At 44.6% G+C, this 25,859-nt stretch overlaps 1 protein-coding gene across 1 annotated transcript in view; it reads left to right on the top strand.

Annotated features, from left to right (window-relative positions):
* The window catches only part of CELF6 (CUGBP Elav-like family member 6), a 108,665-nt gene that overhangs the window by 30,334 nt on the left and 52,472 nt on the right, over nucleotides 1-25,859 (top strand). The window contains exon 3 of the mRNA XM_070953774.1: nucleotides 16,436-16,469. Within this exon, the coding sequence (XP_070809875.1) occupies nucleotides 16,436-16,469 (34 nt within the window). The remainder of the gene's footprint in view (nucleotides 1-16,435; nucleotides 16,470-25,859) is intronic.

The raw sequence follows: 25,859 nt of genomic DNA, 5'->3' as shown, positions 1-25,859 counted from the left end.
ATGTCCGTTGTTGCATTCCCCCATGGTCACGTGATTTGCATTTGGACACTTGAAAACTGACTCACATTTATGACAGTTGCAGTTTTCCCCTGAATCATGTGATCCAGGGGTGGTATTCACTTACCTTTGCTACCGGTTCGCAAATGTGAGTGCGCGTGCCACCTCTGTGCATGTGCAAGGCCTTCCGCGCATGCTCAGAGCATCAAAAACGTGGATAAATGGGACGTGATTATGTCCGGGCGGGTGGGCGGAGCCACCCGCAGCCTCTGCTACCAGTTTGCTTGAACCTGCTGAATACCATCAGTGATGTGATTCCCTTTTGCGACCTTCTGACAGCAAAGTGAACGGGGAAACCCGATTCGCCGAACAACCGTGTTACTAATATAAGAACCGCAGTGATGCACTCAACAATGCATGGCGAGAAAACTCTTAAAAATGGGGGAAAACTCACAAACAAGTTTCTCACTTAACAACATAAATTTGGGGCTCCGTTGTGGTCATACGTTGAGGACTACCTATATTTTCACCGGGAACACTTTTGGAGTTGAAAGTGATTTCCCATCTGGGTTGCAAATCAAAATAAGGACTGGGGTTAGTGTTAAGATGAAACTCAGCTATAATGAAGGCTGTGATTCCTGCATGAAGCAATGCCAGAGACCTACAGCCAAGGTTAAAAGCATTATATTCGCACCAGTTCATGGCTGGGCAAACGACATTATGAACAGATGCCTGCATTTAAAATCAAATAGCAAATAGACTTTTTTTTTCCCTCCCCTCTTTAGATAAAGTGGCCTCTAGAGGAAAGGAAATGGTTCTGGAGTGTAGAAAAATAAAACAGTTGAAATTCTAAATTTGCCACCAAGGTTTTCAGGTATGAATTCCTGTCTGTCAAAAGTAACTCTGTGTGAGTGTGTGTGTTGATTCAACTTTAATGGATTTTTAAGAAGGAAGAAAAATTATGCAAAAGAAGTGATGGAAACATGAGGAATGTAAAGAGGGGGGGTGAGAAACATCTGGATCTCTTGGGAAAAAGAATGATGAGCTTTGCCTAAGACATGCAACAACGTTGGTTTCAAGTCTTCAGAGCTGCGTTCCTGAGACGTGTTTTGTTGAGCTCGTTTTTTTGTGCATGTGGGTGGCATAGGGTGTGTGGTTAAATGAGGTCTCTTTGGCCAGGACACAGTTCAAAAGAATAGGACAGGACAGGACAGGACAGGACAGGACAGGACAGGACAGGACAGGACAGGACAGGATAGGATAGGATAGGATAGGATAGGATAGGATATTGTAATGAAGAATAGAATAGAATAGAATAGAATAGAATAGAATAGAATAGAATAGAATAGAATAGAATAGAATAGAATAGAATAGAATAGAATAGAATAGAATAGAATAGATATTGTAATGAAGAATAGAATTAGAATTAGAATAGAATAGAATAGAATAGAATAGAATAGAATAGAATAGAATAGAATAGAATAGAATAGATATTGTAATGAAGAATAGAATTAGAATTAGAATAGAATAGAATAGAATAGAATAGAATAGAATAGATATTGTAATGAAGAATAGAATTAGAATTAGAATAGAATAGAATAGAATAGAATAGAATAGAATAGAATAGAATAGAATAGAATAGAATAGAATAGAATAGAATAGAATAGAATCCTTTATTGGCCAAGTGTGATTGGACACACAAGGAATTTGTCTTCAGTGTACATAAAGAGAATAAAATACATTCATCAAGAATAAAAAGATACAACACTTAGTGATAAGCTATCAAATTGTACTAGGAAACAAAAACAATATAAATTGAAAGATATAAGCAACCTGGTCATAGTCATAAATGGGAAGAGAAGTATAGTAAGGAAGAGAAGAATAATAGTAATACAGTCTAAGTAAATTATTTGACAGTGTTGTGGGAATTAGTTGTTAAGCAGAGTGATGGCATTCAGGAAAAAACTGTCCTTGTGTCTAGTTGTTCTGGTGTGCAATGCTCTATATAACATCGTTTTGAGGGTAGAAGTTGAAACAATTTAGGTCCAGGATGTGAGGGGTCTGTAGATATTTTCATGGCCCTCTTAATAAGATGCAAAGGAACACAAAAATCAGGAAAAAGATTGAGGCCCACAGGAATCTTGTGTCTGAACTTCTGCCCCTTTGGATGCCCCCTCATTTTTCAATCTTTCTGATCTGGTCTCAATTCCCAGACCCTCTTCCTCCCCTTCGGCCAACTCCAGAATCCCGAAAGAGGACCAAATGGTCATCTCCATTTGGTAGCCTCAAATATAGGCAGGCGTAACATCTGCCCAGCTCATCTCCTCTTTCCCAAATGGGCATTTCCTGGAACCAGAATTGGGAGAGGGGAATAGATTTTAAGATTAGGTATAGGAACTAAATTGTGGGTCTTGGTCCTTCTAATCTAGACTGAGCCATCTCTGGTAGGTTTAGGTCTAGCTAGAAAGTTGGTTGTGACTCAGGGAGATCGTGTAGAAACCAGGGATGGAGAGAGAAAGGGAAGGAAAGGGAGGGAGGAAGGAAGAAGGAGAGAGGGAGAGAGAAAATAAGAGAGAAAAAGTTGGAGAAACAGAGAGTGAGTGAAAGAAAGAGAAGAGGAGAAAGAGAGGGGGAAGGAGTGAGAGAAAGAGGAAGAAAGAAAGAGAGAATGAGAGGGAGAAAAGGAGAAAGAGTGAGTATGAGAGAGAGAAAACAAGAGAGAAAGGGAGAGAGAGGAAATGAGAGAGAGGGAAAATGAGAGGAAGGTAGAAAGAGAATGAGAGTGAGAAAAAGCAGGAGTGAGTATGAGAAAGAGAACAAGAGAGAAAGAAAGAGAGAATGAGTGAGAGAGAGAGAATGAGAGAGAATGAAAAAGAAAGAGAGGAAATGTGAAAGGGAAAGTGAGAAGAAAGAAAGAGAATGAGAGGGAGAAAAAGAGAATAAGAGTGAAAGGGAGAAAGGGAGAGAGAGCATTAGAGAGAGAAAGAATAAGAAAGAAAGAGAGAACATGAGAGAGAGAATGTAAGAGAAAGAAAGGGAGGAAATGAGAAAGGGAAAGTGAGAAGAAAGAAAGAAAGAATGAGAGGGAGAAAAAGAGAGGGTATGAGAGAGAATAAGAGAAAAAGAGAGAGCAAATAAGAGAGAAAGAAATAGAGAATAAGAGAGAGAGAGAATATGAGAGAGAGAGAATGAAAGAGAAAGAAAGAGAGGAAATGAGAAAGGGAAAGTGACAAGAAAGAAAGAGAACGAGAGGGAGAAAAAGAGAGGGTATGAGAGAGAAGAGAGCGAATAAGAGAGAAAGAAAGAGAGAATAAGAGAGAGAGAGAGAAAATGAAAGAGGGAATGCGAGAGAGGGAATGAGAGAGGGGGGGGCTTTCTTTCCTCCAACGGAGCCAGCTGCTGCTCGGGGCTGGGCCAAGCCGGGTGCGCTCTTCCCCACGCCCACTCCCCCCCCCTTCCCCCCACCCCTGCCAGGAGCTGACACTGTGATGCATTCAGCAGCACAGCCAGCCCACTGTGTCTCGGGCTGTGTGCTCGTCTGTGTGCGAGCGTGTGCAAGCGTGTGCGAGCGAGCGAGCGGGCGCGCGTGTGTCTGTGTCTCTGCGCGCGTGTGTGCGAGAGAGAGAGAGAGAGAGAGGGAGAGAGAAAGTGAGCGAGTGTGTGGGCGCCTATGTGCCTCCGTCTCCGCTCGCTGACTCCGAAAAGCAGCGGTGGCAGCCGAAGGAGCTCGGGACCATGCAGCTGCCCCAGCTCGTGGTCCCCCCTCCCAGCCGGGTCCCCCTTGTTTGGATGCCCGCCGGCTCCAACTTCCTCTGTGTCGAGGTAGGCTGAGGCTTTTTGTGCCTTCCTCCTTCTCTCTGCCTTTGTCTGTCTCTGTTGTGGCCTTTGTCTGGAATCGGAAGGCGAGCCAACCCAACCCAACCCAACCCAACCCAACCCAACGCAACCCAACCCAACCCAATCCGACCTTCTTTCCTTTTCTTCTTTTTCTTTCTTCCTTCCTTCTCTCTCTCCCTCCCTCCCTCCTTTCCCTCCTTCCTTCTTTCCCTCCCTCCCTCCCTCCCTCCTTTCCTTCCTTCCTTCCTTCCTTCTTTCCTTCCTTCCTTCCTTCCCCATCGCTCTCCTCTCTTGCTATTGGAGCCGCCTGCCCTCCGCCTGGCATCAGGAGGAGATCTGCCAGGTGGCACAGCCCCTCTGGAGAGAACCTTGTCCAATTGGGGCAAGAACCACCCTCTCATGGGGGAGGGGAGGGAGGGGAGGATCCCACGAAATGCAAGGGAGAAAGGTTGGGACCCGACCCATCAGAGCAAATTGGCTGGTTTTTAAGAGGGGGGGAGGAGATTTTCTTCAGACGCAGGGATAAGAGGATGCTATGAGGGAGGGAGGAAGGAGAGGTTGGTCGTCTGGCTGTATTGTGGGCCACATGTCTCCCTGGGTCTGTCTGTCAGTTTGTCTGTCTCCAGCATGAGAAGGGATAGATGTTTTGAATGCGTGCTGGATTTGCCACTGAGTATTTTTTTGCACAGAGGTGGAGATCGGTCAGGTGTGGACAGTGGCAGCAGCTCGGGGAGGGGGGGAGGGCATGTGGTGAAGTGAGCAAGAAGGGTCCTTGGGCTTGGCTTGCCAGGACTGGCACAAGGGGACAAGCCCCCTCCTGGGTGGGTGTGGCTGAGGCCAGGTCTATCCCCCCCCCTGAGTTAAAATGGAGGCCCTGGGAGTTGATATGGTTGAACCAGAGCTGCCACTCAGCTTCCCTGGACCACTCTGAACACCTCCTTCCTTCTCCTCATCAGCTGGCATCTGCCAGCCCCACCCCCTGCCAGCCAGTTCCACGGGGGAGGAAAGAGATGGGAGCTGGGAGGGAGATGTGACTGAGGATGGAAGGGAAACGCCAGGCAGGAAGTGGGTGCTCCAGAACAGGAAATCCCTCCCGTGCATCTGATCCATAGCAGTAGGGTAGGATCAGAAGAAGAAGGTTTGGGGGCAGGGACAACTTTGGGGCCGAGTGATAGCAAGGAAGAGTAAGGGGAGGAATTAATTTCCCACGATGGAATTCTTCCTTCCTTCCGTGTCTCCTGTTTCAACCCCCAAGTCACTCCTTCTCTCTCACCATCTTAACGTCCATCCATGGTGGATCCAACCTGATACCCGCCATCATCACCCCCACAAAATTAATGATAATGAAAAGACCGGGAAGATTTAAATTTGCTTCCCGTTTCGTTTAGAACCTCCCTTAATTTTTGCAGTCGCCCCTGAGGTCCACGCCTTCGTGTCCGTGTCCGTTGAGGTTGTCCAAAATGCTAAACTTGGCTAACATAAGGTTGGGTAGATGGTACTTCAGAGTCTTTGGTACCAATCTTGGTGGGTGGTGTGAAAAAGGATCTTTGTACTGGGCTATAATATGATTTATTCATCTGGGTACCTCATGTCCTATGAAGAGAGAGACCAGGTTTAGGAATTTGGGTCTTGTGTGAACTCGGCTATGAATATAAATACAGGTAGTCCTCGACTTGCGACCACAGCGGACGCCAAAATGTCTGTTGCCAAACAAGACATTTATTAGCTTTGCCCCATTTTAGAACCTTTCTTGCTGCGTTGTTAAGTGAGTCACATGGTTGTTAAGTGAGTCTGGCTTCCTCCTTGGTTTTGCTCGTCAGAAGGTCCTGACCCCAGGACGCTGCAACCGTCGTAAGTGTGAGTTGGTTGCCAAGCATCTGAATTGTGATCACGTGACCCTGGGGATACTGTAATGCGAAAAAGGGGTCATAGATCACTTTTCCCAGCAACTTCGAACCGTCACTAAATGAACGGTTGTAAGTCAAGGACTGCCTGTAAGTTTCGTTCGGGCGTATTGATTCGATGAATGTGCTTGGAGTCCATCCGGTTCGTGATTTATGTGCTTATAAAAAACAACACGAGATATTCCAGCCGTCATTTGTATTGGCGGTCCCTATAACTACTCTATCGATCTGAAAACGACTCGTGTTTCATTTGTCCAAATATTGGCCAGAAAAGCAATGCACTGTATAAGCTATTCCTCATAAACAATGACATTACTTTGTCCGTAACCTTGTGAAGCTTTGATATAAAATTGGCATCACGTTTCACAAACAATAGCTCTCTTTTTTTTTTCTTTTTTTAACTGATCCTCGCGTCAAATTTTAGGTCGATCTGTCCTAGACATCACTGCTCTCTCTCTTGCGCGCGGGCACTCTTCTCGTGAGCCAATTTTGAGTACAGCGGCTCCTACATGACACTTGCTCTCTTCTAATTACTGCCATAGATTGTTGGAAGATTAGAAATCCCATTCCCAGGTAGAGAGAGACGTTCTGATCAGGTAGGTCAGCTAAGAAAGAAGAGTTTGGGGTGGTCTTTAGAGAGGTGCGAGATTCAGGAATGGGTGGGTCAAAGAAGCTACTTGAGGTGTCATTTAGTTTAATAAATGTGTAGGGAATCACTGTTTTTGAGGGGGTTCCTTGGTGTTCTCTGAGCTTGGTTCAACCAACCAAGAACCTCTCATTTCAACGGTGAGCTACAGATGTTCTCCTTTATAGATAGCTGTTCGTATATTTTCTTTCTTTGGTTCGTGTGGACATTCTTTTCTCTTTTATGTGCAAAGTAAACCCATACAGCACACAGGGCCCTCACAAACGTTTAGCCTTGAGAGGTATGGAAATAACAGCCTTTTGTACATAGCAAACCATGTGACTTAAATTGCCAGAGACAATGGGACTGCACAGCCTCCTCACAAAGGGAAGGCTGGAGCGAATAAAATATGGAATTAGCCTATCCAGTTTTTATTGGTGTCCCTAAGCTTTCCCTTGGCTCTGGAGATGTCAAAGAAAAATGGCTTCGGAAAGGGAAAGGGAAAGGACCTTGGCCAAGGTCTCCTCATCTGCTCAGTCTCTCCCGTCACAACTCATGAGGTCTCCAAGATGAGACTGCCTAGACGAGCCAGGTGTTTGCAGAGGAACATCTGGAGATGAGACATTGGGTCCATCACATTTGGATCTTCTAGATAAGCGATACATAGGGCTAGAATTTGAAGGACCAACGATGAAAAGACCAAGTCCATCATGTCCTTGTCATGGATATTGTCAGAGTATGAATATTCATAGACTGGAATAGCTCAGCCAATGGGGACTGTTTGGATAGACGTGGTAACAGGTCAGCCAATGGGGACGGTTTGGAAACTGAAACAGTTTGGAGGCTGGGGGTGGCTCAGCTCTTGAGTCTGTGCAAAAGCTGCAAACTAGTCAAATCTGTCTGCTGAATTGAAACTGAAACTCTTCTCTCCTCTGTCTGTTTTTTGCCTGTAACTCTCTACCACGTTGGAAGAATCTGCTGTTGGTATTTTATGTGTTATTATGTATATAAAGAGAAGTTAATGAATCCTACTGAATCAGTTACCTGTGTGTGCTTTCTGGATTTGATTTCTGCAACAAACTCTTAACAGATATATTCTCCAGGAAAAAAAAACATAGCGGTAGAATAAATTGTGGGGAAAGGGGCGAGGTTACTAATAGAAGGTAATGTCTCGACTTCCTGTAAAACAGGATGAAGAAATATCTGGTCTGCCAGCAGCCATTGCTCTTCTAGTCTAATTCCATCAGGACGAAAGAACAGGTGGGTTTTGCATTTTGGCAGGCCAGCTCAGATGCAGACATTCAAGATGGGGGATTCCAAATTGCTGGCATTGCATCTGAGAAGAACTTTGGGGCTTTGGTCGACTGCAAGCTAAGTATGAGTCAGCAGTGTGAAGCAGAGATGAGGAAAAAGGGAGCAGAACCGAGAGTGGTAGTGCTTCTTCTAGTTTGGTCAAATTCCACCTAAGATTGTTGTATCCAGATTTGGGCACTGGACTCAAAAGAGGAAGATTGATAGATGACGTGTGTCAAGAAGAGGTGGATTTTACTACTGGTTGTAGAGCCTGGCATATGAGCAGAAAGAGAGTGCATGGAGGTGAGCTAAGTTGGAGTGCAGGAAACTGGGTTTAGTCAGCATCTTGTGATGGGACAGTGGTCTCCAGAAGAGGCGGTGGATATCAACAGTAGAGTTGCATAAATGCTGAAGTTCTCTCAAGGCAGTGCTTTTAAAGTCTGTTAAACTTCATAGATATAAGTAGTAATCTACTAAGTGATCTAGATTCCAGTCATTCAAACTATGAAATTTCCTGCAGCAAAGACCTGATCAATGCCCAGGTTGAAGCTGTGTATGTGAAATGCACCCTTGAGGACAACTTGCCTAGTGTTGACATTCTGATCTCAGAAGGTGCACCGTACATATATGTATCAGGCAGAACACAAACATTGGTCAGGCCAAAATCTTTGCTTGGTTCATACCACACATATTAAGCCATCATGTAGAACAATCACGGTTTGAAATTCGCAGGTCAGTTGTGGTTGAACCAAGTCAGTTGTGGTTGAATCAGTCCATGGCTTAATACACTAGATAACACCATCTGTCACTCTCAGATGATGGATGTGGACAAAGAACAACAAGTCAAGTCAATAGAGTCTTCTTCTCCAATCTTAGAAGGACTATGATTCCCACAAATCTCAATTTGCCAGCTTCTAGAGGATGGGAGTTGGATGGGCACAGCTTTCAACTATAGGATGAGTCTTGTCCATATTCAGTTATAGGAATAATAATAATAATAATAATAATAATAATAATAATAATAATAATAATAATAATAATTTGTTTCATGTTTAATGACTGAGTTTCATGTTTAATGAATAAGAGATAATACTAATACTAATACTAATAATAATAATAATAACAACAGCAGCAGTAAATTTCTTGCTCATGCTTTCAAGAGCTGAGAACTAACAGTCAGAATTCATCTCTCTCTCTCTCTCTCTCTCTCTCTCTCTCTCTCTCTCTCTCTTGCTATTCCTCCACATTGTTGTTAAGGACATTTATTGTTTCAGGGAAGAAATTCTTGAGTTCTCATTTTCACTTGTTGTACATGCACCAGATGCTTAACTGAGTTACCAAATTAGCTCATTATATGGGGTCGAGAGAGTACATTGAATAATAAATGAAGAAAACGGGCTTAGTTTCCACCAAATGGAAGACACACCACCATAACCCGCCAAACCCCACCCTAATCAAGCTTAAAACTTACCAGGTTTTGCATACAAGGTAAACGTAGCTTTATTTTAGCCACCATGTCTTTAACTAAACTGATGTATGTACACAGTACAACATAATGCATGTGTTATAACTGACAAGATGGTGGAATTCAAATATTGGTTGGAAGGAACTGCTGATTAGAAAAGGACCTCCTGCTCCCCGGAAAGGGGAGGTATGTATCTTCATACCTCATTTGGTACACAGTACAATTCATTCTGTTTATCAATACAGAGATAGAAATGTTTCCTGATGCTTTGTAGGGGAAGGAGTAGCAGAATCTGGGGGGAGCGGAGTGAAAAGAGGGATCAGCCTAGAATCTCGACATAGTCACAAGTGATTAAACCCAACCTCCCCTTGAATTCTGTTGACCCTTGTCTAACGTTTAGCAGGTTTTAACCATCAATTGAGAAGATTCCTATCCATAGAAATAAATCCGTTTAATTGGACTTACACATGTGGATCTGATCTTTAGTGCCCCTGGACAATATTGCCCAAGCCAAATGAATACCTGGGTTGGAAAAAAAAAAAACACCATGAACTTCAGATCTTGCAGATTGCGTCTCTGGCAATGAAAATTATTTAATGTAGATTAGTTATCCATTACAGTAATGCCCTTGTTAAGCACATATCATAATAGCCCTGGAAAGAACAGCAAAGAAATCCCTGCTCTGCATGTTTGCAAGTGAAGAGAGCTTTTCTTTGTTTTACTTAGTATTAATGCCCATCTTAAAAATCCATATAGTTGGTGGGGGGGAGAGAAAGAAAGAAAAAAGCAGCACAAGACTCTTATAACTGAAGATGTCAGAGGCCTTTTCGAGAGTCTCGTTACCAACCATTGTATATTTTACATCTGCCGTTTGAAAGGAAGTGCGAAGAGGTCATCGTGTTCTTTGCCTTAACTCTAAAAAGCAATCTAACCAATTTTGGCTGATTGGAGGGGGTGGGGGAAGCTGGCTCTAATGAGATGGGAGATCACCAGGAAATGCCACAATTAGATTGGAAAAAAAAAAATAGCCTGAAATGCACAACAATTTCTGCAGGATTGCTCAGAAAACATAGACGCGTAGAGGCAGTCACTCAAAGTTGAGCTTGGCTGAAAAAGACCTTATGTTACATTTCAAAAGCAATAGCACTTATATCCCGCTTCACAGTGCTTTACAGCCCTCTCTAAGCGGTTTACAGAGTCAGCCTCTTGCCCCCAACCATCTGGGTCTTCATTTTACCAATCTCAGAAGGATGGAAGGCTGAGCCAACCTTGAGCCGGTCAGAATTGAACTCCAGACTGTTGTTGAATGCTGCATTCTAACCACTGGAAGGGAAGGAAGGAAAGAAGGAAGGAAGGAAGGAAGGAAGGAAGGAAGGAAGGAAGGAAGGAAGGAAGGAAGGAAGGAAGGAAGGAAGGAAGTCCAGACTGTTATTGAATACTGCATTCTAACCACTGGGAGGGAAGGAAGGAAGGGGAAGGGGAAGGGGAGGAAGGAAGGAAGGAAGGAAGGAACTCCAGACTGTTATTGAATACTGCATTCTAACCACTGGGAAGGAAGGAAGGAAGGAAGGAAGGAAGGAAGGAAGGAAGGAAGGAAGGAAGGAAGGAAGGAAGGAAGGAAGGATCGAACTCCAGGCTGTGGGCAGAGTTACCCTGCAATGTTGCATTCTAACTACTGTGCCACCACTGCTCCTTTTAAATCTTATTAGCTGTTAGGTCATCCTTTCAGAGATATTTCCAGGCCCCCCAAAAAAAACAACAGAGTGAGAATCACTTCTGACTTCCTGCCAGCTTTCCCATTGACTTTCGTTATAGGAAGCTGGGAGGGAGCATTGGAAATGACAATCAAATAACCATGGCTGTCCATGGCAGCGCGGTGGTGCTGAAGCAGCCATAACTTTGCCAAATTTCAATCCCACAGCTGGTCCCAGATTTTGGGGAGATTCTTTAAGGTAGCCCATTTTAAATCAGTTGATTCAAAAGTGATTGTTCTATGATGCACCATTTTGTCCAAGTGAAGGTTACAAACAGGAACAGGAGAGTTTTAGTAGTAGATATAGATGATTGATAGGATGGATGGATGGATGGATGGATGGATGGATGGATGGATGGGTGGGTGGGTGAGTGGGTGGATAGAGATAGAGAGATAGATGATAGATGATAGATAGATAGATAGATAGATAGATAGATAGATAGATAGATAATGGATAGACTGAGAAAGAGATGATGGATGGATGGATGGAGAGAGAGAGAGGTAAAGATAGAGAGAGAGGTTGATAATGGATAGATTGAGAAAGATTGGATGGATGGAGAGGTAAAGAGAGAGAGAGAGGTAAAGATAGAGAGAGACAGACAGACAGACAGACAGATAGGAAGATACAGATAGCTAGATAGCTGGATTAGATAGCTAGAGATAGATAGGAGAGAGAGTGAGAGAGAGGGGGATGAGTTGCTATGTCCTATTTTTCCTTTAGCATATGGTTGGAGGTGGCTGTGCTTGTTTCGCAAACTCAAATATCTAGAGCTCTGCAATTCTGGTGCTGAAAGGAAGGGAAGGAGATATTTTGGATTGTGTTGAATGTCACGTACAAATTCTCTCTGCTTTGAGAAAGAGCTGTTCAGAATAGGAGCCATTAAGATTGGATTCATCCCTGCTTTTCCTCCTTCTTCTTCGGTATAAGCAACTTTCATTTTTAATACCTTAATCTTCAACGGATGGACGGACGGTGGGGGGGGTATTTTATTTCCTCTGAGGACGGGTAGAGAGGTGGTTGGAAAAAAACATCACCTCTACGTTGATCAGTTACCTGGGAAAAGAGCAATCAGCTCACCTGTTTACAAGGGCTGTTGGGAAAACAGAAAAAAAAAGTGAAAACCAGGGAGAGTCTAAAGCGAAAGTAAGGCAGCTGCTGAAAAATTCTGTAACTTTATCCTTTCAACAAATCTTGTTAAAGAAGGGCATTGCGAGAATTTTGCTTTTGCTTGCTTAGTTGGGTAGGAAGAGTAGGACCGTGCAAATGACCAGCTTTCTGCAAGGAATATAAATCCTTCCATTCCCCACCATCCTGTCAGAGCTGAAGAAGCTTCTTGGATGAGAAGCGAAATGTCTTCAAAGAAAAAAACAAAGTCCAGATGCCTCCTGAAAAAGCACCTTTGGGTTTATCCTTTCAACAAATCTTGTTAAAGAAGGCTCCGCGAGAATTTTGCTTTTGCTCGCTTGGTTGGGTAGTAAGAGTCTGGCAATTGGGTTCCCTTCTTCCTTGGTCCTTATTCAATGCCTAATTAGAGCTCTCAGCTCGCGGCATAGTCTTGTCCCTTTGATGGCTACCACTACCACCATTCTTCTTCATCCATGGCTAGGTGTGAATAGTCATGCTTGCCAATGGCAGCCCCAACTTGACATGTTAAGATGCCAGCCAAACATCTTGGCAATGGATGGAGTGGAGATATCCATCTACTCTACCGTAGACATCCATGGCGAAGGATAAGCTATCATTTCTCCTGATTCAAATAGGCTTTTTGTGGCTTTTCAGGAAAACATTTGCTAAATAGAATAACAGATTTGGAAGAGACCTTGGGGGTCTTCTAATCCAACCCTCTGCAATCCTACACCACTTCAGACAAATGGTTATCCAACATCTTCTTTAAAACTTCCAGTGTTGGAGCATTCACAACCTCTGGAGGCAGGTTGTTCCACTGATTAATTGTTCTAACTGTCAGGGAATTCCTCCTTAATTCTAAGTTGCTTCTCTCCTTGGTTAGTTTCCATCCATTGCTTCTTGTCCTGCCTTCAGGTGCTTTGGAGAATAGCTTGACTCCCTCTTCTTTGGGGCAGCCCCTGAGATATCGGAACACTGCTATCATGTCAACCCTAGTCCTTCTTTTCATTAAACTAGACCTGCCCAATTCCAGCAACAAACTTTCACCCAATCCTCAGCCTTCCTGACAGATTATTGTATTCCTGTGGTTAAAATGCAAACGGTCCAGATGTTTTACTGATGACCTGTCGAACAGGTAGGTCATCTTTTCAACCTGTTATAGATTCTTTGGAATATTTGCAGGGTCAACAACAACCGGTCGATCTGTTCAATATGACCACAGTTTCCCTAAAGATTCAATAGTATCTTAAAATGCTGAAAACAAGTTTAGTCATCTCTTTAAAAAAGGGGGGGGGATTTGAATAATATCTCCAGTAGCAACCCTTCAGCGCTTATCCATAGAGAATTAATTTGGCTAGTATATTTTGAATGGCACGCAGGGTTATTCAATAACAAGGCTTGGTCTTTTTCTGATGCTCTCGTGGCTGGGCTCCTTTCCCCCTCGCCCGACATTCAATACTCCAGCAGCGAGAAGAATTATGAATAGGAGATGTCTTTCCCTCCCTCCTGAGAAGGGATTGTAAAAATATCCCGGAGATACAGATCACAATGAAAACATAGGATCTCTCTAGTAAACGGGCCCGTGGAACAGCCCGTTCCTTGTCCCAATTAAAATCGTGCCATAAAGACATCCGTCGCTTAGGAACTCAAGATTCTCCTCTCTGCTGTGCTAATCAGAGATTTGCTACTTGCTCTTTGAGTCTCATCTTGTTTGCAGCTATTTGTGGCTGAAATGCTGGTTGCCAAAAGCCGATGTTGATATGACTGATGGTATCAGAACGGAGACCACACTAAAATTTAAAAAAAGAGGGAAATGGGATCTTCTATTGAGAAAACGGGCGGAGGGACGGAGGGACGGACTAAAATAAAATAGGGCTTCTCACATTTTCACACTGGGGAAGGATTTAGGCTTCAAAAGACAAGAGGTCCCTGTTAGATGTTCTTCTGATGTTGCTCTTTGGGTCTTCTGTTCTTCTTGTAGTTATCCATTCTGCATTGCTTGTAATCTGTGAATGCTTTTCAAAGAATGGAATGGAATGGAATGGAATGGAATGGAATGGAATGGAATAGAATAGAATAGAATAGAATAGAATAGAATAGAATAGAATAGAATAGAATAGAATAGAATAGAATAGAATGAGAGAAATGGAATGGAATGGAATGGAATGGAATGGAGTGGAATGGAATAGAATAGAATAGAATAGAATAGAATAGAATAGAATAGAATAGAATAGAATAGAATAGAATAGAATAGAATAGAATAGAATAGAATGAGAGAAATGGAATGGAATGGAATGGAATAGAATAGGAATTCTTTTTTGGCCAAGTATGATTGGACACACAAGGAATTTGTCCTTGGTGCATATGCTCTCAGTGTACATAAGGAGAATAAAATGCATTCATCAAGAATAAAAAGATGTAACTCTTAATGATAGTCATGGTTACTAATAAGCTATCAAATCGTACTAGGAAACAAATAAAACCAATATAAATTGAAAGATACAAGCAACATGGTTATAGTAATAAGTGGGAAGCGATAGATACTAGTAAGGAAGAGAAGAATAATAGTAATACATTCTTAGTAAATTATTTGACAGTGTTGTGGGAATTAGTTGTTAAGCAGAGTGATGGCATTCAGGAAAAAACTGTTCTTGTGTCTAGTTGTTCTGGTGTGCAGTGCCCTATAGCGTCGTTTTTAAGGTAGAAGTTGAAACAATTTATGTCCAGGATGTGAGGAGTCTGTAGGTAGTCAAGAAGGGAGGTTTGGGGTGGGTTGGGGGGGGGGAAAGGGGTGAAAATGTAATTGTAAAACTTTTGCAATAAAAAAAAAAAGAATGGTAGCCAAAAATGGTTCTTTCTGGAGTGGGTCTTCCTTATCTGTGACCAACTGATGAGAGACAGGCTGGATCATTTGTTTAGAAGTCAAACCAAGTCAGAATAAGAAACATCATCCATGTAGGTTAAATACCCATCAACTTCATATTGGTGGTGGAAAATATCTCCCAACCTGTCCTGGGATCCTGGCATCTTGGTGTCTTGAATGTTGGCACAGGAAGTAGTAGGATTTTGGCACCATAAACACCACTCCATCGAGGGCTAATTTATCGGCCATTGATCTCCAGGTCTTCAGAAAAGTTAACCTCGTTTTGATGTGTCTTTCTCTTCTCTTCTTTAGCCGGGGTAGAAAACAATGGGTGCCCAATTTGTAAGCCTACTTAGAACTCACTGTTGTACATTTGTTTTTGGAAATGCCCTCCTAAAATGGTACAATTCATTTAGGGAGAGGGGTGGATAAGTGTAAGGGACATAGTGGCTCAGTGGCTAAGACGCTGAGCTTGTCAATCAAAAGGTCGGCAGTTCAGCGGTTCGGATCCCTAGTGCCGCGTAACGGGGTGAACTCCCGTTCCTTGTCCCAGCTTCTGCCAACCTAGCAGTTCAAAAGCAGGTAAAAAATGCAAGTAGAAAAATAGGGACCACCTTTGGTGGGAAGGGAACAGCGTTCCGTGCGCCTTTGGCATTGAGTCATGCCAGCCACATGACCACAAAGACGTCTTTGGACAGCACTGGCTCTTCGGCTTTGAAACGGAGATGAGCACCGCCCCCTAGAGTCAGGAACGACTAGCACGTATGTGCGAGGGGAACCTTTACCTTTACCTATGGACAAGTGTGGAGTAGAGGGGTACACAACAATGCTTCTTACATTCTGATATGTGTGATGTAGGCGGGAAAAGACCATAAACAAGGAGAAATCTCTAGTTGTTCTTCGCCCAACAGGATTAACACATTTGCCCAATTGTACCACGCATGAAACAAATAGGCTCAATTTTAACTACACCTCAAGATGCGAATTGACCGTTGTTTAAAAACCATCTAGGTTTAATAGGTGATGCAAATGTCATCACCGGGTTTGTAACTGACCTGGTTAAGGCAAGCCTCTGCTTTTTACTGCTTCGGAATATGGAGATGATCGTCAACCAGAATGGCTTTAAAAAGGGAATTAGACAAATTGATGGAGGAGATGCAATTAATCCCTTGCCGCTTAGATTTAATGGCAACGTGCTATCTGCAGAATGCCTCTGAATGCCATCTGCTGGGGAAACGGGAGTAAGAAGATGCTCTGGTTCTGTTGTAGGCTTCACAACAAAGCCAGATGTGGCTCCCCACAAACTGGGGGTCCAACCACCGCGTGAAAACCTCTGGCCCAACTGTATCTGCTGAGCTGAAGCTTCCAGCATCCTTAACCTTTGTCCACGTTGGCTGGAGATCCGTAAAATCAGAGCTCGTGAAACTTTGGGAAGATATTTCGAGCCTTGTAGACTGAAAACTTTTGAATGGCCAGCTCAGTGAACTCTTGTAGTCCTTAACAGTTCATTTAGTAACCATTCAACGCAGTAGTGGGTTTCACTTACCTTCGCTAGCGGTTCGGAACTGTGAGCGCGCGGCGCTTCTGTGCATGCGCAGAAACTTCTGTGCATACGCAGACCGTCCATGATGACATCCGGGTGGGTGGGTAGGTGGGCGGAGTCTCCCGCCGCCTCCGCTACCAGTTTTCCCGAACCGGGTCGAACCAGTAGAGAAACCTACCACTGGTTCAAAGTTGCAACAGTACCAAAAGAAGTGACTTAAGACCGTTTTTCACACTTATGACTGTTGCAGCATCCCCATGGTCACATGACCACCGACCTTGGCAACTGATTCCTATTATTTTATGACGGTTATGGTGTCCGAGGGTGACTTGGTCCCATTTACAGACCTCCTGAGAAGCAAAAATCAAGGGGGAAAGCAGCGATTCACTTAGCAGCTGTGGCAAGAGAGGTTGTAAAATGGGGCAAAACTCACTTCACAAATGGCTCACTTATCAGCAGAAATGTTGGGCTCCATGGTGGTCGTAACCCGAGGACTTCCCCGTAGTGATAAACTCTATTTCTAACAGACAAAAAAAAACCAAACAGTGTCAAGTAGATAGTTGCACTGAGTTTCATTGATTTATTTTGGAATGCCCTCTGGTTCGCCTCCAGATTTTGATCTAAGCAAGAGGGTGGGGAGAAACATAGATGCGGTTTCTTCTGGTCAGAAGGCAGGACCGTAATATAAACGACAGAGAAGGGGAAAAGATGAACAATGGAGCATCAGGGAAGGATGGAAAGACGATGTCTAGACAACTGCTTGTTTCTGAATGGGCGTTGGCATCATCAGGCATTAAGCTCGATGGCCAAGGATTCATCCTGGGGTTTCGGGGGTTGTTGTTTTTTCTCCAGGATTCTCTTCCTTGTGCTGGAGCGAAAAATACATTTTCTGCTCTACAGCAACCTAGTCTTATGGGTATTTTTCTTCCCTTCCAGAAGCTAGCCAATGCTGGCCTGTGTTTCTTGTTGTGGTGGTTGTTGTTCTTCGTGAATAGAGAAGCATGGCAATCTTGGCTTCACAATGGGAGGAAGGGAGAGAGAGAAAAGAGAGAGGAAAAGAAAGAGAGATGGAAAGGAGAGGAGAGGAAAGATGGAAGGAAGGGAAAGGAAAGGAAGGAAAGGAAAGGAAAGGAAAGGAAAGGAAAGGAAAGGAAAGGAAAGGAAAGGAAAGGAAAGGAAAGGAAAGGAAAGGAAAGGAAAGGAAAGGAAAGGAAAGAAGGAAAGATAGGAGGAAGGGAAGGGAAAGGAAAGGAAAGTTAGAAGGAAGGGAAGGAAAGGAAAGGAAAGGAAAGGAAAGGAAAGATAGGAGGAAGGGAAGGGAGGGGAAGGGGAAGGGGAAGGGAAGGGAAGGGAAGGGAAGGGAAGGGAAGGGAAGGGAAGGGAAGGGAAGGGAAGGGAAGGAAATATAGGAGGAAGGGAAGGGAAGGGAAGGGAAGGGAAGGGAAGGGAAGGGAAGGGAAGGAAAGGAAAGGAAAGGAAAGGAAAGGAAAGGAAAGGAAAGGAGGAAAGGAAAGATAGGAGGAAGGGAAGGGAAAGGAAAGGAAAGATAGGAGGAAGGAAAGGAAAGGAAAGAAGGAAAGATAGAAGGAAAGGAAAGGAAAGGAAAGGAAAGGAAAGGAAAGGAAAGAAGGAAAGATAGAAGGAAAGGAAAGGAAAGGAAAGGAAAGAAGGAAAGATAGAAGGAAAGGAAAGGAAAGGAAAGGAAAGAAGGAAAGGAAAGAAGGAAAAAGAGGTGGTTTGCATCATTTGGCTTCAGAGGCTAAGTGAACGGGAATCTGGTCGCTTTCGAAAACATTGTGCGGCCACATTACTTGCCTCTTCTTAAGCCGAAGCAAAGCCGAAGCAGATCAGGTGGTTCGCACAGGGGGCCCCTCTTTTTTTTTTCCTCCTGTAAAGAAAAACAAGCAATTTCTGCATGACAAATAATCTGGCTGCTGCTAACTGAGCAACGATTTGAGGGTGGGGGTGGGGGGGCAAATAAACGGCAGGCACCAGACTTGCCAAAAAAAAGAAAAAGAAAAAGAAAGAAAGAAAGAAAGAAAGAAAGAAAGAAAGAAAGAACGAAAGAAAGAAAGAAAGAAAGAAAGAAAGAAAGAAAGAAAGAAAAAGGCACCCTTGTTTGGATTTGGATGGAAAGAAGAATGGCACAGAGCTATGACTCAGAGATGCGGTGTCCAGCTCTGCAGTGGAAAAAGCAATCTTTGGGACCAGAAACCTTCCAAGAACGGCTCCTCCACCCCCAGGATTCCGGCCAGGGGTGGCACCTTGGGCATGCGATCTTGCAGCCAGACAGGCCACCCCATCTCTAGGACCAGTGCTTCGGAGGGTTCCTGCTGGGATAAGGAGCATTCTGCAAAATGCAGAAAGGGGGGAAGACGTAAATAGCCGAAGGAATGAGAGAAGAAAAAGAAAAGGAGATGCACAATTAAATCGGATGCCGAATATTCTATTCTATTCTATTCTATTCTATTCTATTCTATTCTATTCTATTCTATTCTATTCTATTCTATTCTACTCTACTCTACTCTACTCTCTCTTTCTCTCTCTCCGTCTCTGTCTCTATATGTCTCTCTGTATCTCTCATTCTCTGTGTGTGTGTCTGTGTCTGTTTTTCTGTCTGTCTGTCTGTCTCTCTCTCTTTCGGTCTCTCTGTCTCTATATTTCTCTCTGTGTGTGTCTCTGTCTTTCTGTCTCTGTCTCTGTATTTCTCTGTCTCTCTCATTCTCTCTGTCTGTGTGTCTGTCTGTCTCTCCCTTTTTCTGTCTCCATCTCTGTCTCTGTATGTCTCTCTGTATCTCTCATTCTCTGTGTGTGTGTGTCTGTTTTTCTGTCTGTCTGTCTGTCTGTCTGTCTCTCTCTCTCTCTCTGTCTCTCTGTCTCTGTATTTCTCTCTGTGTGTGTTTCTGTCTTTCTGTCTCTCACTCTCTCTTTCTCTCTCTGTCTCTCTCTTTCTTTCTGTGTGTGTCTCTGTCTTTCTGTCTGTCTGTCTCTCTGTCTTTGTATTTCTCTCTGTCTCTCTCATTCTCTCTGTCTCTCTCTGTGTGTGTCTCTGTCTCTCTCCCTTTCTGTCTCTGTCTCTCTGTCTCTGTATGTCTTTCTGTCTGTCTGTCTCTCTCATTTCTTTTTTTTCCTCTTTACGAAACATCTTGGCTTCCATCCCATCCATGCGTTGCTTCGTATATGGCCTTTCGTTCCTTAATTATTTCATCAACTCTACCTTTAATTATTGTTTCAACTCCACCCAACCCAGTTGATTCCTTCCTCCTGATTTCCTCTTTCATCTCAAAGCTGCTTTTTTTTCAAGAGGCAACTGGACTTCCTTTGTTCCTTGAAGACGTTTCGCTTCTCATCCAAGAAGCTCCTTCAGTTCTGACTGAATGAATCCTTCTGCTGATGGCCATTCGATCAGAACTGAAGAAGCTTCTTGGATGAGAAAGGGAAGAAAAGGGGGGGAGAACCCCCAAGAAAGTTTCCGAAAGATGCCCCTAATTTATTCATGAGCCATGAGCCAAATTTCAAAAGAAATACAGTCATTTATTAGGAGCACCATTTCGGCAATATTCGGATGCAGTTAGAACTAATCCCACGTAGATTTACGTTCCCCTATGACCCTGTCTTTCCCCTCCTCCCTGGCCATGTCATAAATCACATTCTTCAGTTAACCAGTTTGGCTCACTGTGAAGCCTAACACTCTCCCTACTGATTGCGGTAAGAAAGCATCTGTGGAATGTAGTTTCAGTTAGGGAAATCAATCAGCTCCATCAGTTCTCCCTCCCTCCTGCTCATGGCAACTTGAAAGCTTTGCAAGTTGACATTGGCCACATGTTATCCATGACTTTTGACCAACGTTGGCCCGTCTTCCAGAGTTTGCACCCATTTCCCCATCTTAGTAAACATTCCCTCGTGGTATAAAATTTTCCTAATTTTTCATCATTTATGGATAAGTTGCGATTACTCACTCCATTATCCTCATCAAACACAACTCTGTCAGTCTTTGATAGATTAATGTTCAGATCTGTAACTTTACCGCATCAGGAAGTCTAATGGTTTTTGGGGTTTTTGGTTTTTTTTTTGCAAATCCTTCAAGTTTTCTGCCAGCAACATGACATCATTGATACAATACCACATGCCTATTCACATTCCTAAGAAATATATTGACTATTTATTGTAAACTGATGGTTGTCTTAGGAAGCCAACTTTATTCTTTTAGATGTTCCATCCTATAAGTAGTGGTGTACAGTTTGTAAGCGGCCGTGAGAGCTGAGTAGTGTAAAAATCCCTTTTGTGCATTAATAACACAAACCAAATTGGCATCTACTCTCCCTGTTTGTTGAATTCACACATAGTGTTGAGCCATTGTGGCTGTATATTCAGAATAGTGCCTGACGGGGGCTGAAGACCATTGAGTTTTAACATGGAACTGGCCATCAAATTCTTGCCTTCTTAGATCAACCAACCGGCCTCCAGATTGGTAATCGGTGCAAAATAAGAGAAGATTATAATAATTGTAATCATTAAGTGTTGTACCTTATGATTCTTGACGAACGTATCTTTTCTTTTATGTACACTGAGAGCATATGCACCAAAGACAAATTCCTTGTGTTTGACCTCGGGGGGTGGGGGGGCAGGGTGTGTGTGGCCAGGATGGGCGTGGCTAGCTTGACGTCACTCATGTTGGGCCCACTATACTGGCCCAAGCACTCTGCCAGTGAAAACTGGCTCCCGATCTCATTTTTGGCTGCAACAGCCTCTTGCAGCCCTCTGCCCATGAAAACAGAGCTTGGGTGGGCTGTGCATGTCCCCCTGGTCCCGTTTTTGGCTGCAGCCTCCGCCAGTGAAAACAGAATGCCATGCTGCCCTCCCATGCTCCGTTTTTGCTGGTAGAGGCACCGCGAGCCGGTCCTTTGCTGTTTTCCAGGGCAGCGCCATGGGCCAGATCTAAGCACCCTGCAGGCCAGATCCTGGCTCCGGGCCTTGAGTTTGACACTCCTGAGCTGACCCTTTGAATGACCAAAGGGCTTTCCAGAAAGATGTCTCAATTGCCCTCTCTCAAAGATCTGAAGGGGGAGAAGAGAAGGGTTTTGTGGGCACTGTAGCAGCAGCCACGTCTGCAATGAAATGCTTTTGTGTGTGCGTGTGTGTGTTGGCAGCTGGCTGTCCTGTCCGTAACAAGCCACTGGTCAATTGGTATTCAGAGGATGGAGCTGGACAACAGAAGTGTCTGGTTACTTTTGCTACAAGCTGTTGCAAGAACGCAGAAAGAAAACAGAAGGAAGTTTGAGTCGGGGCCCAACGTAAGGACCGAGCTGAAAGGGAGATCTAGCGAAGTCAGAGCTGGGGAGAGGGGTGGTGAAAGAGGAGACCTCTTCCTCCAGTAGGACTTCAAGGATACTTCAAGGCGAGGCCGGAAGGTCACTTCTGTTATTCCCTAAATGGCTTGTCCATCGTTGAGGTTTTCGAGAAGAGATTGGACAGTCGTTTGTATGGAATGGTGTAGGATCTCCTGCCTTGAACCGGAAGTCCTTCAAAAGTCTATGATTCTATGTTCTAATATGCAGAAGAAATAGCCCTCGGTCTCTCCACATCCAGGGTCCAGATTGTGCGTTGTGACCTTCACGCAGCTCCGACAAACCCCATCTGTGCAGAAGGGGAAGAGAGCTACGGTATACGATGAGGGAAAAGCCAAATTTTGCTGACGGAATTAAAAAATATATATATTCTAGGGAAAGTCCTAGAGGATTGTTAAGAAAACCTTGCTTATTTATTTATTTTGTTTAAAACCCTTCCTTATTTTTCCTCAGCGATCCCCAAGGGGCAGAAAACGAGTTGACCTACTTCAGGATTGTAGAGCTATGTTCCCTCACCCTCAGCCCCTTAAAGACGGGAGGACTTCAACTCCCAGAATTCCCAAGCTAGAAACACTGTCCTAGAGTGTGGGGGGGTCACACACACACACACACACCCTCCAGAATGACACTGAGCATTCTGGGATGCTGGAGGAGTAGAAGCTCAACCCCCCCCCTTTCTCTCTCTCTCTCTCTCTCTCTCTCTCTCTCTCTCCAACTGCCCCATCTCTCCCAGCCCCTTTTTCTCCCTCGTAACCGAAAAAGTTTGCCGACTCCCGAAGTTCAACATATGGCAGGCAGTTTGACATTTATAAACATCAGACAGTCCCAGAGAATCAATAGAGTTTAATAACCGGCGAGCAAAGCAGAGAGAGACACATCAAAATGACATTGGCCTGTTCAGTAAATGTTATTCTAAATCATACTCGCTGGAGTTTTATTACATTAAGCATATAGCATGGGACCTGGGGAAACGGATGCCATCAAAGGCCATTTTCTTCATAAAGGTGATTGGCAGCTCGGCGGAGGGGCCCCACCTGTTTCACACACCCTCCCAATCAAAAAGAGAGAGGGGGGAGGGAGGGGGGAGAAAGAGAGAGGGAGGTGGGAGAGAATCTCCATAGTTTGTTTGTTTGTTTGTTTGGGGTCTGTCATCCACGGTCCAAAAAGGCAACACAAAGGTGATGTGGAATTATGATCTGTTAACTGCCCATTTTTAAGAAGAGGTTGGATAATCATTTTTCTGAAGTGGTATAGGGTTTCTGCCTAAGTAGGGGGTTGGACTAGAAGACCTCCAAGGTCCCTTCCAACCAGGGGTGAAATCCAAACTTTTTCCCTACCGGTTCTGTGGGTGTGGCTTGGTGGGCACGGCAGAGGAAGGATACTGCAAAATCTCCATTCCCGCCCCACTCCAGGGGAAGGATATTGCAAAATCTCCATTCCCACCCCACTCTGGGGCCAGCCAAAGGTGGTATTTGCTGGTTCTCCGAACAACTCAAAATTTTTGCTACCGGTTCTCCAGAATCTGTTAGAACCTGCTGGATTTCACCCCTTGCTTCCAACTCTGTTATTCCGTTATTCATCCCTGATGGTGCCATAGCTTCCGGTGGGAACCCAAGCATCGCAGTGGCCCAGCAATGGTTCCACCCAAGTAGCGCATGCGAAATCATCCCATTTGTGGCTTAGCCCAGGAAACTGGGATGTAAAATAAACCTGAGTTAGCATGATTTGTACGAACGTACTCAGCATTTGAGTTCCAATATTAGCTGCGAGTAAATATTTACTTGGGGCTCCTCCTCTTCTCTCAGCGACAGTTGCCGTACCATTTCAGAGGAGACATTTTGCGCTGAAAATGAGAAAAACAATCTTCTCCCCGCAAAGGTGCTTTGGAAAGCAAATACTTGCCAAAGGAAAATGGAGTTCGTGTATGTTGTGTGATGCTGGTGTGAAAATCCGCAGAGGGGGAGAAAGAAACTGAATATTGTGGGCGAGAATTCTAGGGCAGTGATGGTGAACCTTTTCGGCACCGAGTGCCCAAACCGGTTGCATGTATGTGCACACACCGGAGTGCCAGAAACCCGAAGGCCAGTTTGCCAGTGCAGATGTGTATGCTGGTCAGCTGCTCTTCAAGTTTCCAGCACATGCATGCGCGCCAACCAGCTGGTCTTCACTCGCACTGGAGCACCGGAAACCCGAAGATCAGCTGGCTGGGGGGTAAATGCCTGTTTTTTGGCTGTTTTTCAGGCCATTTTTGAGCCGTTTTTGGGGGTGTTTTCAGGCTGTTTTTTGGGCCATTTTTAGCATGTGTGCACCAGAAACCCAAAGACCATCCGGACAGCGCATGCATGCCTGTTTGTTGGCTGTTTTTTGGGCCATTTTCAGGCCGTTTTATGGGCCGTTTCAGGCCATTTTTCAGGCTGTTTTCAGGCTGTTTTTAGGCTGTTTTTCGGGCCATTTTCAGGCCGTTTTATGGGCTGTTTCAGGCCATTTTTCAGGCTGTTTTCAGGCTGTTTTTAGGCTGTTTTTTGGGCCATTTTCAGGCCGTTTTATGGGCCATTTCAGGCCATTTTTCAGGCTGTTTTCAGGCTGTTTTTAGGCTGTTTTTTGGGCCATTTTCAGGCCGTTTTATGGGCCATTTCAGGCCATTTTTCAGGCTGTTTTCAGGCTGTTTTTAGGCTGTGTTTTGGGCCATTTTCAGGCCATTTTATGGGCCGTTTCAGGCCATTTTTCAGGCTGTTTTTAGACTGTTTTTCGGGCCATTTTCAGGCCGTTTTATGGGCCGTTTCAGGCCATTTTTCAGGCTGTTTTCAGGCTGTTTTTTGAGCCATTTTTAGCATGTGCGCACCGGAAACCAGAAGAGCGGCTGGCAATGGCGCATGTGCCCACAGAGAGGGCTCTGCATGCCACCTCCGGCACGCACGCCATAGGTTCGCCATCACGGTTCTAAGGCATTCTGATCTCTGGATTAAATCTAGTCAGGTTGTCTCTCTCCTTTCCCCTATCCAGCTTTTCCAGAGCTTCTAGCTCAGGGGTCCCCAACTCCCAATCTATGGACTGTTACCGGGCCACAGCATGCTACAAACCGGGCCCCGCAAACAAGGCAAGCCCCATCCGCAGGATGTAGGCAGCACGTGAAACCAGGCCCTAGCTGGTCCCTGGAAACACCTCCCCTCTCCACGGAACCGGTCCCTGGCGCCCAAAAGATTAGGGGGCCACTGTTCTAGTTCATCCGATTCTTCTGAAAATACCAGTTGAAGTGAATATTTGTAAGTTGAGGGTTGAACTGTGGGGGTCATTGGTGCTCTCTGAGCTTAGCTGTTTTCATGCTGAAGTTTTATGACCCATCTAGGGAACATCGTCAGTGTTAGGGTCTCTTAGAGGAGCCACTGGAAAGACAACACTCCAGTTGTGGAGACCTTGGTGCTCCCTGAGCTTGGCTCTTTTCTTGCAGAAGTTTCATTACCCAACTAGGTAACCTCATCAGGGCTAGTAGAGAGTGGGGTCCTTGGGACTCCCTGAGCTTGGCTGTTTTCTTGCTGAAGTTTCATTACCCGACTAGATGATAGCACTGATGATGTTACCTAGTTAGGTAATGAAACATCTGCAAAAAAAACAAAACAAAACCCAACCAACCTAACTACAGCACCATCAGAGAACATAAGATCAGTGGTGAAATTCTGCCGGTTCTGTCCGGTTTGCACGAACTGGTAGCAACGGCATGGTTTGATGAACTGGTAGAGGTGGCAGCACGAGGCTCCGCCCACCCACCCGGATGTCGTTATTTCCTGGTTTTAACCAGGAAGTAACCCGTTTTTGACCTTCTGAGAAGGCTTTGCGCATGCGCAGAGGGTCAAAAATAGGACCTGATGATGGCACGCGCGCACAAGTGGAGCAACTGCTCGGGCTTGGCACGCTCACTTCTGAACCAGTAGGGAAGATACGTAGATTTCACCCCTGCATAGGATGGTACCTTCCCCCTGGACAGCCCATTGGTGTCAAATCACCAAGTGCCGAGGTGGCGCAGTGGTTAGAGTGCAGTACTGCAGGCTACTTCAGCTGACTGCTAGCTGCAGTTCAGCAGTTCAAATCTCACCAGGCTCAAGGTTGA

Source organism: Pituophis catenifer, unplaced genomic scaffold (assembly GCF_029215685.1).
Source record: "Pituophis catenifer annectens isolate HBS135680 unplaced genomic scaffold, rPitCat1.0.hap2 SCAF_14, whole genome shotgun sequence".
NCBI lineage: Eukaryota > Metazoa > Chordata > Lepidosauria > Squamata > Colubridae > Pituophis > Pituophis catenifer.
This window is presented reverse-complemented; position numbering and strand designations above follow the sequence as displayed.